This window comes from Glycine max, chromosome 1 (assembly GCF_000004515.6).
Source record: "Glycine max cultivar Williams 82 chromosome 1, Glycine_max_v4.0, whole genome shotgun sequence".
Taxonomy (NCBI): Eukaryota; Viridiplantae; Streptophyta; class Magnoliopsida; order Fabales; family Fabaceae; genus Glycine; species Glycine max.
In genome coordinates this window covers 49,198,841-49,212,151 of record NC_016088.4, presented here as the reverse complement: position 1 = coordinate 49,212,151, position 13,311 = coordinate 49,198,841, and the positions used below count along the sequence as shown (strand labels likewise).

The window sequence follows — 13,311 nt, the reverse complement described above, 5'->3', positions numbered from 1 at the left end:
CATGCCCTTTTGTCCTAGTTTGAAAACCCAAAAAAATACCTCGTCTAGCTCAAGCATCAAATTTTTGATGGGATGGATGTGTGGATGCATAGCATAAATAACTGAAAACCTTCAACACGGAAAAATCTGGTTTCTTTTTATGTAATAATTTATAAGGGGTTTGGTTTTTAATTATTAGTGATGGGATTCAATTAATAAGATAAAAAACATGATTAATAGCATATGACAAAAAATGTTTTGGAAGTTGAGATTGAAACATAAGAGCTCTAGCGACGTTAATAATATGTTGATGTTTTCTTTCGACATGACCATTTTGTTGAGGCGTATGGACACGACTAGTTTGATGAAGTATTCCTTTGGATGAAAAAAAATCTTGTTGAAAAAATTCTGGGTTGTTATCGGATCTAACACATTTAATTGTGATTTTAAATTGATTTTCAATTAAAATGATGAAGTTTTGAACTTGTGTTCTAACTTCCCCTTTTGATCTTAGAAGCACTATCCATGTATAACGACTAAAATCATCCACAATAGTTAAAAAATATTTATGACCATGAATGGAATGTTGATAGAAAGGACCCCAAATATCCATATGAACCAAATCAAAAATCTTGGAAGCTCTATTAATACTAGGAGAATATGACAATTTCTTTTGTTTAGCTAAGTGACAAACATTACAATTTTCTTCAACATGTTTAGAAATAAAAGGAAAAATAGAATGAAGAACATTGAGACGTTTACCGGAAAGGTGACCTATAGTCTAAAGTGCCAAAGGTTAGTTTCGGTAATAGGTGGGGTGGAGAAGTTATTGATGAAGGAAACTTTAGGAATGGCTTGGTTTACATCCTTGTTGATCTGCAACTGGTATAATCCATGCTTTAATTTAGCCAAACCAATCATCTTCAAGGACTTCATTTCCTGTATTAGACAATGAGAATTGGAAAAGGTGAGAGTGTATTTTAATGAAGACAAAAGCTTGGAGATTGAAATAAGATTGAATTTAAAATTTGGAACATAAAGAACATCATGTATAATGAAGTGTGGCGATAACTGGACAGTTCTTGAAATATGAGCAACAATGACAAAACCATTGGGTAAATGGATACACACAGGTTGTATTTTTTAGAAGCTTAAAAAATTATTAAAGGAACATGTAATGTGGTCTGTGGCCCCAGAGTCAATAATCCAAGGGGTACAATTAATTGTGTGAGTGATAGGAGCAGTGTGTGCATTAGACAAAGAACGTGGGGTAATGGTGGTGCAAAAGACAAAATGGGTACCAAAATACATTTCAGGAGAGTCATTAGAATTGGATTTGGACACTTGAGAAATATTGGCATGTTTAGGCTGAGAAGAAGCCATTGATGGGCTAGCGTCAACATTTGGTTTTTGTTGCTGGAAGAGACCTAGAAGTCCTTGATATTGGGCTCTGGTTAGGCTAAAGCCTAACCCGTTGGAATCATTGTCTTGACTAATCAAGGAAGGAATGCGTGAATCTGCTTCTTGTGCAGCGCTATTGATGGCAGCACAAGAGGAGGAAGAGTTGTCCCGGTTGTGGAACTTTGGTCGTCCAAGGTAACGTGGGTGGCCAAGAGGATACTCGTGCTTAATGTAACAAACTTCCATTGTGTGTCTGGTACGGCCACAGTAAATACACTTTTTGTTGGAACCACCAGTTCGGGTATTGCCTCTTGGTGGTCCGCCAGGTCCTCCCCTGCCGCGTCCCTATCCATACGCCGATTGTCCAGCATTAACGAAGGCATTTGGTTCATCAATGGTGTATGATGAAGAATGTTGACACTCCTGTTGAGCTACCATGGAAAAAACACGGTTAATGGACGGTAACGGGTCCATCAAAAGTATTTGAGAGCGAACAACAGAGAAATGGTCATCTAAGCCTTTCAAAAAAGTATTATGAAGTCTTGTTGATGATAAAGTTTTGTGGAGCATGTGCAAACATGGAAGGGACAAAAATTATCGAGTTCCTCCCATAATGACTTCAGCGTTGTATAGTAATTAGAGACCGATCGAGAACCTTGTCGGATACCGTAAATTTCCTCTTGGAGTTTTGCTATGCGGAGTAGATCACTTTGGGAAAATCGTTCATGAAGGTCCCTATATATATCTATGGCACGGTCAAGAAAAATGACGCTTTGCGCAATTGGTGGTGACAAAGAGTTCAACAACCAAGAGATGATAAGGGTGTTACAACGTTCCCACGACAGATAAATAGTTGGGACAAGTATTATGCCATTCAAAAAACCCATCTTGTTTTTAGATATTAAGGCCATTTTGATGGAGCAAGACCAAGAGTGGTAGTTGCTGCCAATTAAAGCTGGGGTGACGGAAATAGAGGATGGGTTGTCACTAGGATGAATATAATAAGGACTAGATGGGTCAAGACAAGGATTAGAGGGTGGCGTGACAACATCAGGATTGCTTGTGTGGGAAGTATTTGGCATTTTGATAGAGGGAGGCAATTAGCAGAGCTCCAATGAGAAGCTCTAATACCATAAAAGGAAACACAAGGCAAGGAAGGAAATGTTGAGAGACAAAAGGGTGAAAATGATTTCCCGTTCCCTCTTATGAATAAGGAATGGGGAATGTATATATATACAACCTATGAAAGAAAAGTTAAAAGGAAATAACAGAAAAGATACACCTCAACAAATTCTAGATCCTAGTAACATAATATAGTTATGAATAGAAACAAAATAGAAAAAAAAAAAACGGGCTCTACAACTCTACAAAAGATAAGGATGAGGTTATACAATAGGTTTTGGAATTGATGGTAATCTTGTGTTTAATTGTGATTTTCTTCTTCTTTTAAAATCTATAAGGATCAAAATTGAAAAAATGTTAACACTCACGTGAATGATTAAAATTAAAAAAAAAAATAAACTTATAAGGATCAATTATTTTTTTTAAAAAAAAAACACTAACTTATAACAACAAAAACATATTTAAGCCTAAATACAAATACATAAAATCTTAGTGGGTGTTGGTGGGTCGCACATTCGGACAATGAAAAAGTTGCATCCACCATCCACCATATGCTACAATATGTAGCTTCTGTGTTAGCGTGGCGTGAAAACGCAATTCCAAATACAAGGTTACACAAATTTTATCCACAATATGTTAGAAAGTAGGAACCTTTTGGATTCTAATATATATCGGTAAGATCAATAACAACAATAAAATGGCCATCTAAACAATGGCCAATAATCAATTTACTCTCAGATAATATAATACAGGTATGACTAAGAGCCCATGGGCATGGAATGAAGATGAAACTATATTGCAATACACAAAATAGTGTACATTATTCAATTGAATTGGCTAGCAAGAATGAAATCACATAGGTTGAAACACAAACAAATGGGACAAAAGCAATAATTAAATGAAAAAACACGTTTCAGCTTGCATATGCCTTCCTTTATGTTTAGAATTGTGACTTGAAGCATTCAGGAGGCATCCGTCCATTGAATCTTTTGGTATCTCTGCAATAATCATAGATCATGTAATTGTTCCTGACCCAATTCATCTGGCCCAGTTTGGCATAACTCAATTGCTTGTATGTGGGAGAGGTCCACCAATTGGCAGGGAAATTTAATGCACATTGGTTGATACTAACTGCTCCATTCCACTTACAAGCCCTTGCTCTAAAATGATTAAATCTGGCTATGAATGGTGCACCACTCCAATTGGTCTTAACAAGCCCACCTCTAGTGGCCCAATCATCTGCATTCCACAGGCTAGTATAAACCCTCATTCCTTGCTTGTTTGGGTAAGCAATGCCTTCATTTTCATAGTTTCGATACGCCCTAATTGGTATACTATCAATGTACCACCTGAGAAAAAAATCAATAATATAGACCATGATGCAATTGAAAAAGGTTTAACTATTTTTTATTGAGAAATGTTAATTGTTACTATTGTTAGTTTTTGTTTAGGGGAGAATTCGAACCGCGACCTCTCCTCCCCTTCTATTTTTCCTTCATCACTAGATCAACCTTATATCTCTAAGGTTTAACTATTAAATAGTCTAATTGGTACACTATCAATATACTAGCACCTGAGATAACAAATCAATAACATAGATCATGATGCAATTGAAGAAGGTATAACTAATTGACTATTTCTTTCATATAGAACTAAGAAAAATGAACAATGAATTAATTACTTTGTGCTGGTAGAGTTTAGTAGCTTTTCAACTTACACAACTTCAATGGGGTTCCAATGAATGGTGTAATTGTGAAAATCAGCAGTTGGGTCAAACCAGAGGTAAAATTGTTGCTCCCTGCTTCCATTTCCTTGTGTATATATGTTTGTATGGACAATGTATGGTTGTCCTGAAATGTTGCCTAAGAACTCAAAATCTATCTCATCATGCTGGCTTCCGGTAGAAGATAGCTGCGCACAGTTTATGTGATGAAGCATTAGCACTTTTCCTTTTGTAAAATCTACATATTTTTACAATATTCACTGACACAATTTTGATGATGTTAGCTGATCTGAAGTTTTGCTACTTGTTTTTCTTTTCTTTTCTTTTTAATTGGAAAAAATACAGTGAACTTACATAGTAGGCAGTAACTGTTCCTGCAGAATTACCAGGCACTAGCTTGATTCTCGATTCAATACTTCCAAATAAGAATGCTTTCTTTGTTTGTGCTGCGGATCCTAAATTTCAAAAGCAACACCGAATACTCTAGTTAAGGTGAAATTATGGAGGAATTCATTAAACTTTTCATAATGCAGTCAATTAAGACATTGGATAGGTTAATACAACAACAACAACATCAACGCCTTATCTCACTAGGTGGGGTCGGCTACATGGATCAACTTCCGCCATAATGTTCTATCAAGTACCATACTTCTATCCAAACCATTAATTTCGAGATCCTTTTTGATAACCTCTCTTATAGTCTTTTTGGGTCTTCCTCTGCCTCGAATTGTTTGTCTTCTCTCCATCTGGTCTACTCTCCTCACTACAGAGTCTACCGGTCTTCTCTCTACATGCCCAAACCACCTAAGTCTATTTTCCACCATCTTCTCTACAATAGGCGCTACTCCAACCCTCTCTCTAATAGCTTCGTTTCTAATTTTATCCTGTCGAGTCTTACCACACATCCACCGCAACATCCTCATCTCCGCTACACCTACTTTATTCTCATGTTGGCTCTTGACCGCCCAACATTCTGTTCCGTACAAAATCGCCGGTCTTACCGCAGTCCGATAAAACTTTTCCTTTAGCTTGATCGGTACCTTTGCATCACATAACACCTCCGATACTTTTCTCCATTTCATCCATCCTGCTTGAATGCGATGATTCACATTCCCTTCACATCACATAACACCCCCGATGCTCTCTCTAATAGCTTTGCTATTCTTAGCCGGTCCCAAGCCCGGATAAAAGGAGAGGGTTGTGTTAGGCTTTCGACAGCCAATGTTAAACTTTGTCGAATCTCTATGACATTGGATAGGTTAATGATTAATTTAATTTGTTTCTCCTGATATATATCTGCACTTGTTTGCAATTGGATTATTAGATCATTATCGCCATTCATTTCAATTGCAACATAGTATTAAATTAAAGAATGCAGCATGGTTGCAACTTCATATTATTTTCTTGATCATATATAAATGCAAATGTTTTCTATTGCCTAAGAAAAATATCTGTTGAGATAATCTAAATTGGATCCAGTTATGGAGTTTTCACCTGAGGTTTGATCCAACACAAGTTGGAGGTCTTCACCCTGCATTGATGCATGTCGGGAACCCCAAGTGATGTACATGCTTTTGGAAAAAGTGGCATCTACGAGGATTATACTGTGTGCCATTGCAAAGAGGAACAAAGCTACCAAAAATTTCTCAATTTGTGCCATGTTAACTTCTGCCGCCTCTGTTTGATCTTCTATGGATTGAAATTAAACTTGAATGCATAGTGTCCTGGTTCGTGATCACTTTATATATATAATAGTGGCAAGATGTGACATTCTGCTGGAAATATTTGAAAACTTAAATAACTGGTTTCCGAGTATTGTTGACCTTTTCCTTTTAGATTTGATTTGTTGAAATTAGTTTTTTTAAGAGTCAAAAGAGTTAACGTCAGGTATCATAAATAAGTTTGGCAAGATTAGCTGTCCTTTGGATTATATTCATCTTTATTTGTGTCAAATATAAATATAAAAGATCAACACTCAACAAACTCAACAAAACTAAAACTCAACAAAATGTGCTATCTGTAACGTTAAATAACTTTATTTATGTCAAATATAAATATAAATAAAATGATAAAAATAATAAATATTATTATTATATTTCTGTTATATTAAAAGTTTTATTTTGAATCTTCTTCTCACCACATAAGAATTCAAAACAAAATTTTTAATATATCACTTAGAATAATAAAAAAACTTTATAAAAAACTTCAAATAAAAATCAAATATATATTATTAATCTCAAACATAATTAAGCGGTTTGATTATTATCCTATTAAATGAATAAACAAATATATACTAAGTATGCAGTGAAAGGAATCTAACAAAGATAACAAACACTGCACTTGAGTTTGGTAATCAGAACTTGAAATCAATGGAAACAGATTATTACTTATTGATGTTTAGTTTACAACTTAATTACTACATGGTAGGGTGCATGATAATTAAAGAGTAACGCTGGGAAGAAAACCAGACTTAGCTGGAACGCGGAGAAAGAGATGATGAGTGTCGTGCCTAGGACTAGTGCAATGGACTATCCAGCTACCGGCTACCATTGTTGGTTCATCACCAAGGTCGTGCACCCCTGATCGAGGAAAATAATGTTTTTTTTTGGACTACTTGTGCTAGCTCTTTCTTTAAGATAAAAGAATATTTTTTATATGATGTAAAATTTAAGGGGGAATATATATATAAAGGGGATGGAGAGGGGCAAATGAAAAATAGAGTTGACTAGTTGTTACATATATACTTACACACGTATATTCACTCTTCCAACTTCCTTAATTAACGTATATATATAGTTGATTTTTGGTAAAATTAGTAGTTAAATTAGCTAATAATTATATAAGGTGACGTAAAATTAATTATATATTTATATAAATTCTATTTTTTAAGAAAAATATATATGTTTTAAAATAATTATATTTTTACAATTTTTTAGTTAATTTTGAACTCTTATTATTTTTATTTAATGATAAAATATTTTAATAAAAATTAAAATAAATAGTATAATATTAGAAGATAGATTTTAATTAAAATATTGAGGATAAAATTGAGAAAAAATTATAAATTATAAATTCAAACAACATATAAAAAATACCACAAGAGATGGTGAGATAATATTGTTTGCCATAATTTTTTTGTTTTTGATTAAATGAGTTTATAAATTAATGAAATAATCATACGTTAATTAAAATGACTAATAAGGAATCTGTTTCATTTTTATTTTATTTTCTCATCATTATCTATTAGCCCACTATGTATCTATTCTTTTTTATTCTTTCGTTGCTATTACACTAAATTAATCACCAATATATTTTGCTAGTTCAAAAGAAAATATATAAAATGCAAAAATAATTATACTTTCAAGTTAATATGAAAAAATGTACTCACTAAAATTGGACTAATGGTAGGTAGTTTGGATAATTTCTATGAGGTAACAAGTTCAAATCTTATCATCACCTTGTATACAATAATGCTAAAACGAATAATCTTAAAAAGTAAAATTATCATTTTTCACTTTACTTCATCAAAACATCTTTTGCATCATGTTCTTTACTCGAAGAAGTCCCCCTTACATGACATAGTTCTCATGTAGAAGCTGACACTAATTATTTGTACATGAACTAAAATGATTTAACTTTTACATGACTAGAAAAGGGTGCGATAATAACACCACTTTCTCTTCCTCCATTTTTTGTGCTTCAAAAATGAGGATTTCCTAGATATTAAAAAAAACTAAAATAAAAACATGTTCAAAGATCTCCACGTGTGCCTTGAAATTGAGCTAGTAATAATCCTACCCAATTTGCACCCACATTCCCTTGCTAGGAACTCCACGATGGACAATGAAGAGCAAGTAATATCCTGGGGGAGCCACCTCTCGGAAAGTTGGTGCCTTGGACGTAACCTTGTAAGTCCCTTCAGAGTTTTGAGCAATGAAAGTCTTAAGAAACAACAACCTTTGGTTCATAGAGTAGCCATGAGTGGTGAAAGGTGGAAAATACATGGAGACCTTAATGTCTTGCTTGGTCAATTTCTGGTTCGTGTCTTGCAATTTGAATTGTGTCTCAAAGTTTTTTCCATACATCAGCTTCTTCTCTGAAGATTCCTCAACAATTTGGGGTCGGTATTTATCTAGTTTTGGGTCCAAGTAAGGAGGAGAGAAAGCCTCAATCCTAGTCTCAGTTGGAAACCTATCCTTGTCCTTGTAAGTATCATGGGTGTTGCTACCACCAACCCAAATTTTGCCACTAGGAAGCACTGCTGAGGTTGAGTGGTACATTCTAGCTATTTGGCTAGGTTTCAACACCTTAAACCTTTGACCCTTAGGTTTTTCAGAGAAATACAATACTGGTGTGAAGTTAGGTTCATCAGCATCCCACCATGCAGCTGTACCCTTTTGTGCACCATTGATGAACAAGATTTGTCCATTGGGGAGGACAAGAGAATCCCCCATGGTTCTCCCTGAAGGCATCTCTTCACTGTCCCATTTAGGGTCAGGGTCTGTGATCACCATTCTACTACAATCTTTGATGGCTGGTTTGAAAATTTTTTCAGTCTCGGCTAAGATGAAACTATCATGGCTGTTGCCACCACATACAAGGACCTCTACCTTGATGGAGGCACTACTTAGCTCAGTGCCATCGAGTTTTATAGGGAGGATGGAAGACATGCCGGAAGCCGGGTAGTTCCGGGAACCACCGGGGAGGACGGGGTAGGTGCGGACCACTTTGTTGGTGGTAGGGTTGAGGAGGAGGGAACGGTTGTTGGCAAAGATGAAGAGATTGCCATCACTAGAAAGGTGGACAAAAGGGTAAAGATTGTTTTCATCAATGTCTGAGGTTTCATAGAGGAATGGGAAAAATATGGGTTTGTCACTAGGTTGCCCTTCCTTTGGAAAGAACTCATAGCTGAAAGATCTACGACCTCCTATCACAATATACTCTCCATTGGCAAGAATTGCTTGAGTAGCATACCTAGCATATACAAGAGTGGAACAACAAATCAATAATGCATGGTTTTTGTAGGAAAGACATATTGGTCTAATACTCTAACATCTTCTCAAGTGAAATGATTATGCTTGTGGTATTATCATATGTATGATCTATTTTTCATATACATGAAATGAAACTAATATTCTTGATTAATTAGACAACTAATATGTAGGCCGTTTGCTTAATACCAAGGTAGCATTGGGTAGATATATTAAAAAGGGATGAAAATATTATATATATATATATATATATATGTTCGATATATTTTAAAAGTAGAAAAAATTATGCCTTATAATTGCACATACTTTACCCTTTTAATCTTTAAACTTAAAAATGATCATTTTTACTTTTTGCACAAATACTTTTGGTCTCTTGCCATTATAAAATAACAAACACTAAAAGGTAATGTTTGTGTAACAATATCAACAAAAAAAAAGGATTTGAAAATATTTACACAAGATCTAAATTTTTTTTTATTCATAACAATTAAAGATAAATATTAAAAAATTTACAATAACTCATACACCTATTCGACAAACTAACTTAAACTCCTTAGTAAGGATTAGAAAAGATTGTTTGTAAGTGTAAATATTAAAAGGTAAAATTTGTGCGCTTATAATAACAAAAAATAATTTTTCCTTAAAATTAAAATAAAACGTATGCATGAGGTAAAAAAAAATGGTATATATAATTTTATTGAAGAAGGTGGAATTAAAGAGACCGGAATAGAGAAAGATTTATCATTCCATTTTATCTGTCACGAAACGTTACCTAAATATAATGTTGAATTTAAAGTGTAAAGTGCATTTATACATGTTATTTGCCTCCAGTGCCTAAGTGAGATAATGTGATAAATAATATGTATTTAAGAGTTTTTCCATGTACGAGCATATACACAAAAGAAAAAAATAATAATAATGCAAACTATATATAATTGGTGTTTCAAAATGCAAGCCAAATCCTTGGAATATTTAGAGTTTCCAAACAAAAATTGAAATCATTAGAAATAAAACTTTAATTAGCTAAGTTAATTAGATTAAATTTAATCAGTTTTGTCAAGATTTAAGATTTAAATGAACATTATAGTGATAAATACTGTATCTACGTACCATCTAGGCTCTTGCAATTTATTGGGGTATTCCCTCCAGTCACAGTCTTGGCAATCAGGTTGACCGCCATAGTATCTGGAGGTTTTCCCTCCGTCTGCAAAACCACCAGCAACAACTAGGGTACCATCAGGTGTAAGTCCTCCACATGAGCACCATGGATCTGTCTTTACCTGCACCAAGGTCCACATTATGCCATGCATTTAATCAACTCTCGTGCCCTTTAATTTGAAAGCGTGTCACAAAAAAGAAAAATGCTTCATCATGGTTAAACATTAGGTTTCCTTTCATTTTTGGCTGAGTGGAAGGATGAGAGAGATGGAGAGAAAAACAAAAGAGGAGGGAGAAAAGTGATAAATACTTGATACAATAGAAAATGAAAAGAAACATATGAAAAGAAATTGACTGAAAATGAAGTGATGCAAATAAAAAAGTGTTTTATATTTTTATCGAATCATAAATATGATAAATTTATTAATTTTTATGATAATTAACTTAAAAGTTATATCAATTATGATTTTAATTGGTTGACAATATATAATGATTAAACTCATTATTAGTATATCATGCTACTAGTATGATGCATCACATTTTAATTAAACAACACTAAGCTAATTAATTTTGTAATGTGTGAAAAGAAGAAATAAAGATGACACTAACCGTGAGTGCTCGAACTTGATTAGTCTCAATATCGTATTCCATTGAATGAGCAAAACAATCTTCTTTGCTTTGCTTAAGGTTGTCATCAACCCATTGAACACATGGCATCCCTTTTGGATATGGGAGTCTAGAGGTACGGTAAACGGTGGCATCATATACAAGCATCTTGTTATTGGGCATCAAATTGATTTGCATGGCGGATACACCCGACTGCTTATTAATCAACTCCCAATGCCCTAGGTTGTTTGTTTCAAAATCGGGCTTGGCAATGGCATTATTACCACCATCCACAACAACTTTCTGGTCACCTCCAATGATAGGAACTGGAAATTTTGGAAATTTGGGAATCTTATGAAAAACACTGTTCTTCTTGTCTTTCTTGTTTTTGTATTTGGCATCCACCGCAAGGAACAATAAGGTGAGGAGCAAAAGAACTTTGTTCAAAGGTGCCATTGTTGTTGGCTAAAGGTGTTTGATGAGAAACCTCAAAGAGATCTCTTGGGTGTGTCTGGTTTATGTTCCTTAGGTTAGGCTTCTGTTTAATAAACCTTCATTTGAGCTTTCATATGAGCGTTGCTTGTTTAAGCATTTGCCAAAATAGCAAATGGATTTTAGCCACTGGAGATTGCCTTGTAATAAACGGTAACTAGCACTTTTCTGTTTATGGAATGTAACGCAAGGTAGAAGGTGTTTCTGATTTCTTAATTTCTAGCAAAATATATTCCTCTTTTAGATAACATTGCTATAAATATCATGAAATAATAGTATTCCAATATATACTTCAGACCTGTAGGTAAAGACTTGAATAATTTTAGAATAATTAAAATGCTAACAAGTACTGCATTTAAGACACTGGTTAAAAATATTAAGAAGCAATTTTTTATGAAAAATTCTTATTAATTAATATATTTTTTTATTGTGGTGTAGTAAAGGCTTGTAATGTATTCTTGATGAAAAAATAGTCTATAAATAGTTACTGGTGCCTAAGCTCTTGGACCAATATTTGTGACACACCATTTATAGTGGGAAAGTAAGAGTTTGGAAGAGTCAACATCTAGCAACTCTTCTCATTAACAATATATAATTAGAAGTAATGTTCAGTCCTATTTATTTCACATTTGTGCTTTTAATTAGTTTAGTGCCAGAAACGTGAGAGGTTTCTATCAGACATAACACAACGTTCCGTCTTGTTCTATTCTCTCTTTTACAGCTTGCATTGTTCTATTCCCTTTGATTCCATCCTTTTAATATAACCACATGACGATCATTAATAACCATCATAAAAAATTGTCTCTTAACCGATGTGAAACGCTTTCTTCTAACAGTGTTTTCTCTGACTTATGTTATATTAATTTGACATAAACCATTATATTAATAAATTTATTTTTTTCCCCGGCCACATCTAACGGTAATAATTAATATCTTCTTCAGATTAACTTTTATATATTTGAGGGAAAAAAAATGTGACCATATTGACTACTTTAATTCGAAGGCAAACATGAGGATCAAGTTATGTAGTATTCTTTCGTCCGGAGGCAAATGTTACCAACCAACAGACCACAACTTTTCAATCAAGTTGCCAATATTTTCCCATTTCCTTTTCCCTTTTGAAAGAGTTGCTTTTTCTTAGTGACAGGTCTATCTGTGATTCTGTTTGCTGTGAAACATGGATATTGTACGGAATGCGCCTTCAATTAGTTTATACCAATATTAATTATCAACTACTTGAATTTAAGATCTGATTTTGATTGAATCACCATTCCATATATATGCATGGTTGCTATATTATTTCCTGTTTTATACGTATGTTTCATAAATGGGCCAAGTTGCACTGACCATTGTGCATGTACCTTCTTTTTTAAACGGAATTTTGCATGTACCTGACCATTATTTTTTTAAAAATGACTTACTTTACCTTTACGAAAAGGAGTTGCTTTTAATGCTTATTATGTTCTAATTGGAAAATTAGAAAATTGATTTTGGGCTAATGATGAGTACAATAGTGCAAGTTGCCTGCAAGGGAAAATCAAAATTTGACCAGAATTTAAATTTTAGTAAAGACAGTTATTAGAAGAGTACCCTAAATGTTACAGAAAAAATAAAAACAAAAACAAGAGTTCCTAATTGTAACAATATTTAAGGAGTTAAACTTATACTAGTGTATATCTGGAAAGAGATCCTCTACAATGAAATTATTTTTTGACATAATTAAGTATTATGATCTCATTAATTATTCTTTTCAACTTTCACTTTATTATAGAATATTATATTAATAAAATTTATTCAAGGACTAAAATGTATTTATGCAATAAAAAAATCACTGTTGAA

General features: G+C 33.6%; 2 protein-coding genes across 2 annotated transcripts; both read right to left on the bottom strand.

Moving 5' to 3' along the window:
* Nucleotides 1-3,179: 3,179 nt before the first annotated feature.
* On the bottom strand, nucleotides 3,180-5,927 carry LOC100801627 (probable xyloglucan endotransglucosylase/hydrolase protein 26). Its single transcript, XM_014761637.2, has 4 exons — nucleotides 5,720-5,927; nucleotides 4,580-4,680; nucleotides 4,220-4,413; nucleotides 3,180-3,851 (listed from the first exon to the last, which is right to left on the bottom strand). Exons 1-4 carry the CDS (start codon nucleotides 5,883-5,885, stop codon nucleotides 3,443-3,445), a joined length of 870 nt encoding a protein of 289 aa, XP_014617123.2. The 5' UTR covers nucleotides 5,886-5,927; the 3' UTR covers nucleotides 3,180-3,442.
* A 1,842-nt stretch (nucleotides 5,928-7,769) lies between these two features.
* Nucleotides 7,770-11,535, bottom strand: LOC100797716 (aldehyde oxidase GLOX1). The gene is made up of 3 exons (XM_003516428.4): nucleotides 10,984-11,535; nucleotides 10,327-10,496; nucleotides 7,770-9,199 (listed from the first exon to the last, which is right to left on the bottom strand). Exons 1-3 carry the CDS (start codon nucleotides 11,434-11,436, stop codon nucleotides 8,020-8,022), a joined length of 1,803 nt encoding a protein of 600 aa, XP_003516476.1. The 5' UTR covers nucleotides 11,437-11,535; the 3' UTR covers nucleotides 7,770-8,019.
* Nucleotides 11,536-13,311: the final 1,776 nt, after the last annotated feature.

Bases quoted from the DNA above. Each gene is read 5' to 3' on its own strand.
- LOC100801627 (XM_014761637.2), bottom strand. From the start codon at position 5,885: ATGGCACAAATTGAGAAATTTTTGGTAGCTTTGTTCCTCTTTGCAATG. The intron at 4,681-5,719 runs GTGAAAACTCCA...TTTGAAATTTAG, and splicing joins TGTGTTGGATCAAACCTCAG to GATCCGCAGCACAAACAAAG. The intron at 4,414-4,579 runs GTAAGTTCACTG...AACTGTGCGCAG, and splicing joins GAACAGTTACTGCCTACTAT to CTATCTTCTACCGGAAGCCA.
- LOC100797716 (XM_003516428.4), bottom strand. From the start codon at position 11,436: ATGGCACCTTTGAACAAAGTTCTTTTGCTCCTCACCTTATTGTTCCTT. The intron at 10,497-10,983 runs GTTAGTGTCATC...ACCTTGGTGCAG, and splicing joins ATCAAGTTCGAGCACTCACG to GTAAAGACAGATCCATGGTG. The intron at 9,200-10,326 runs GTACGTAGATAC...TGTATATGCTAG, and splicing joins AAATTGCAAGAGCCTAGATG to GTATGCTACTCAAGCAATTC.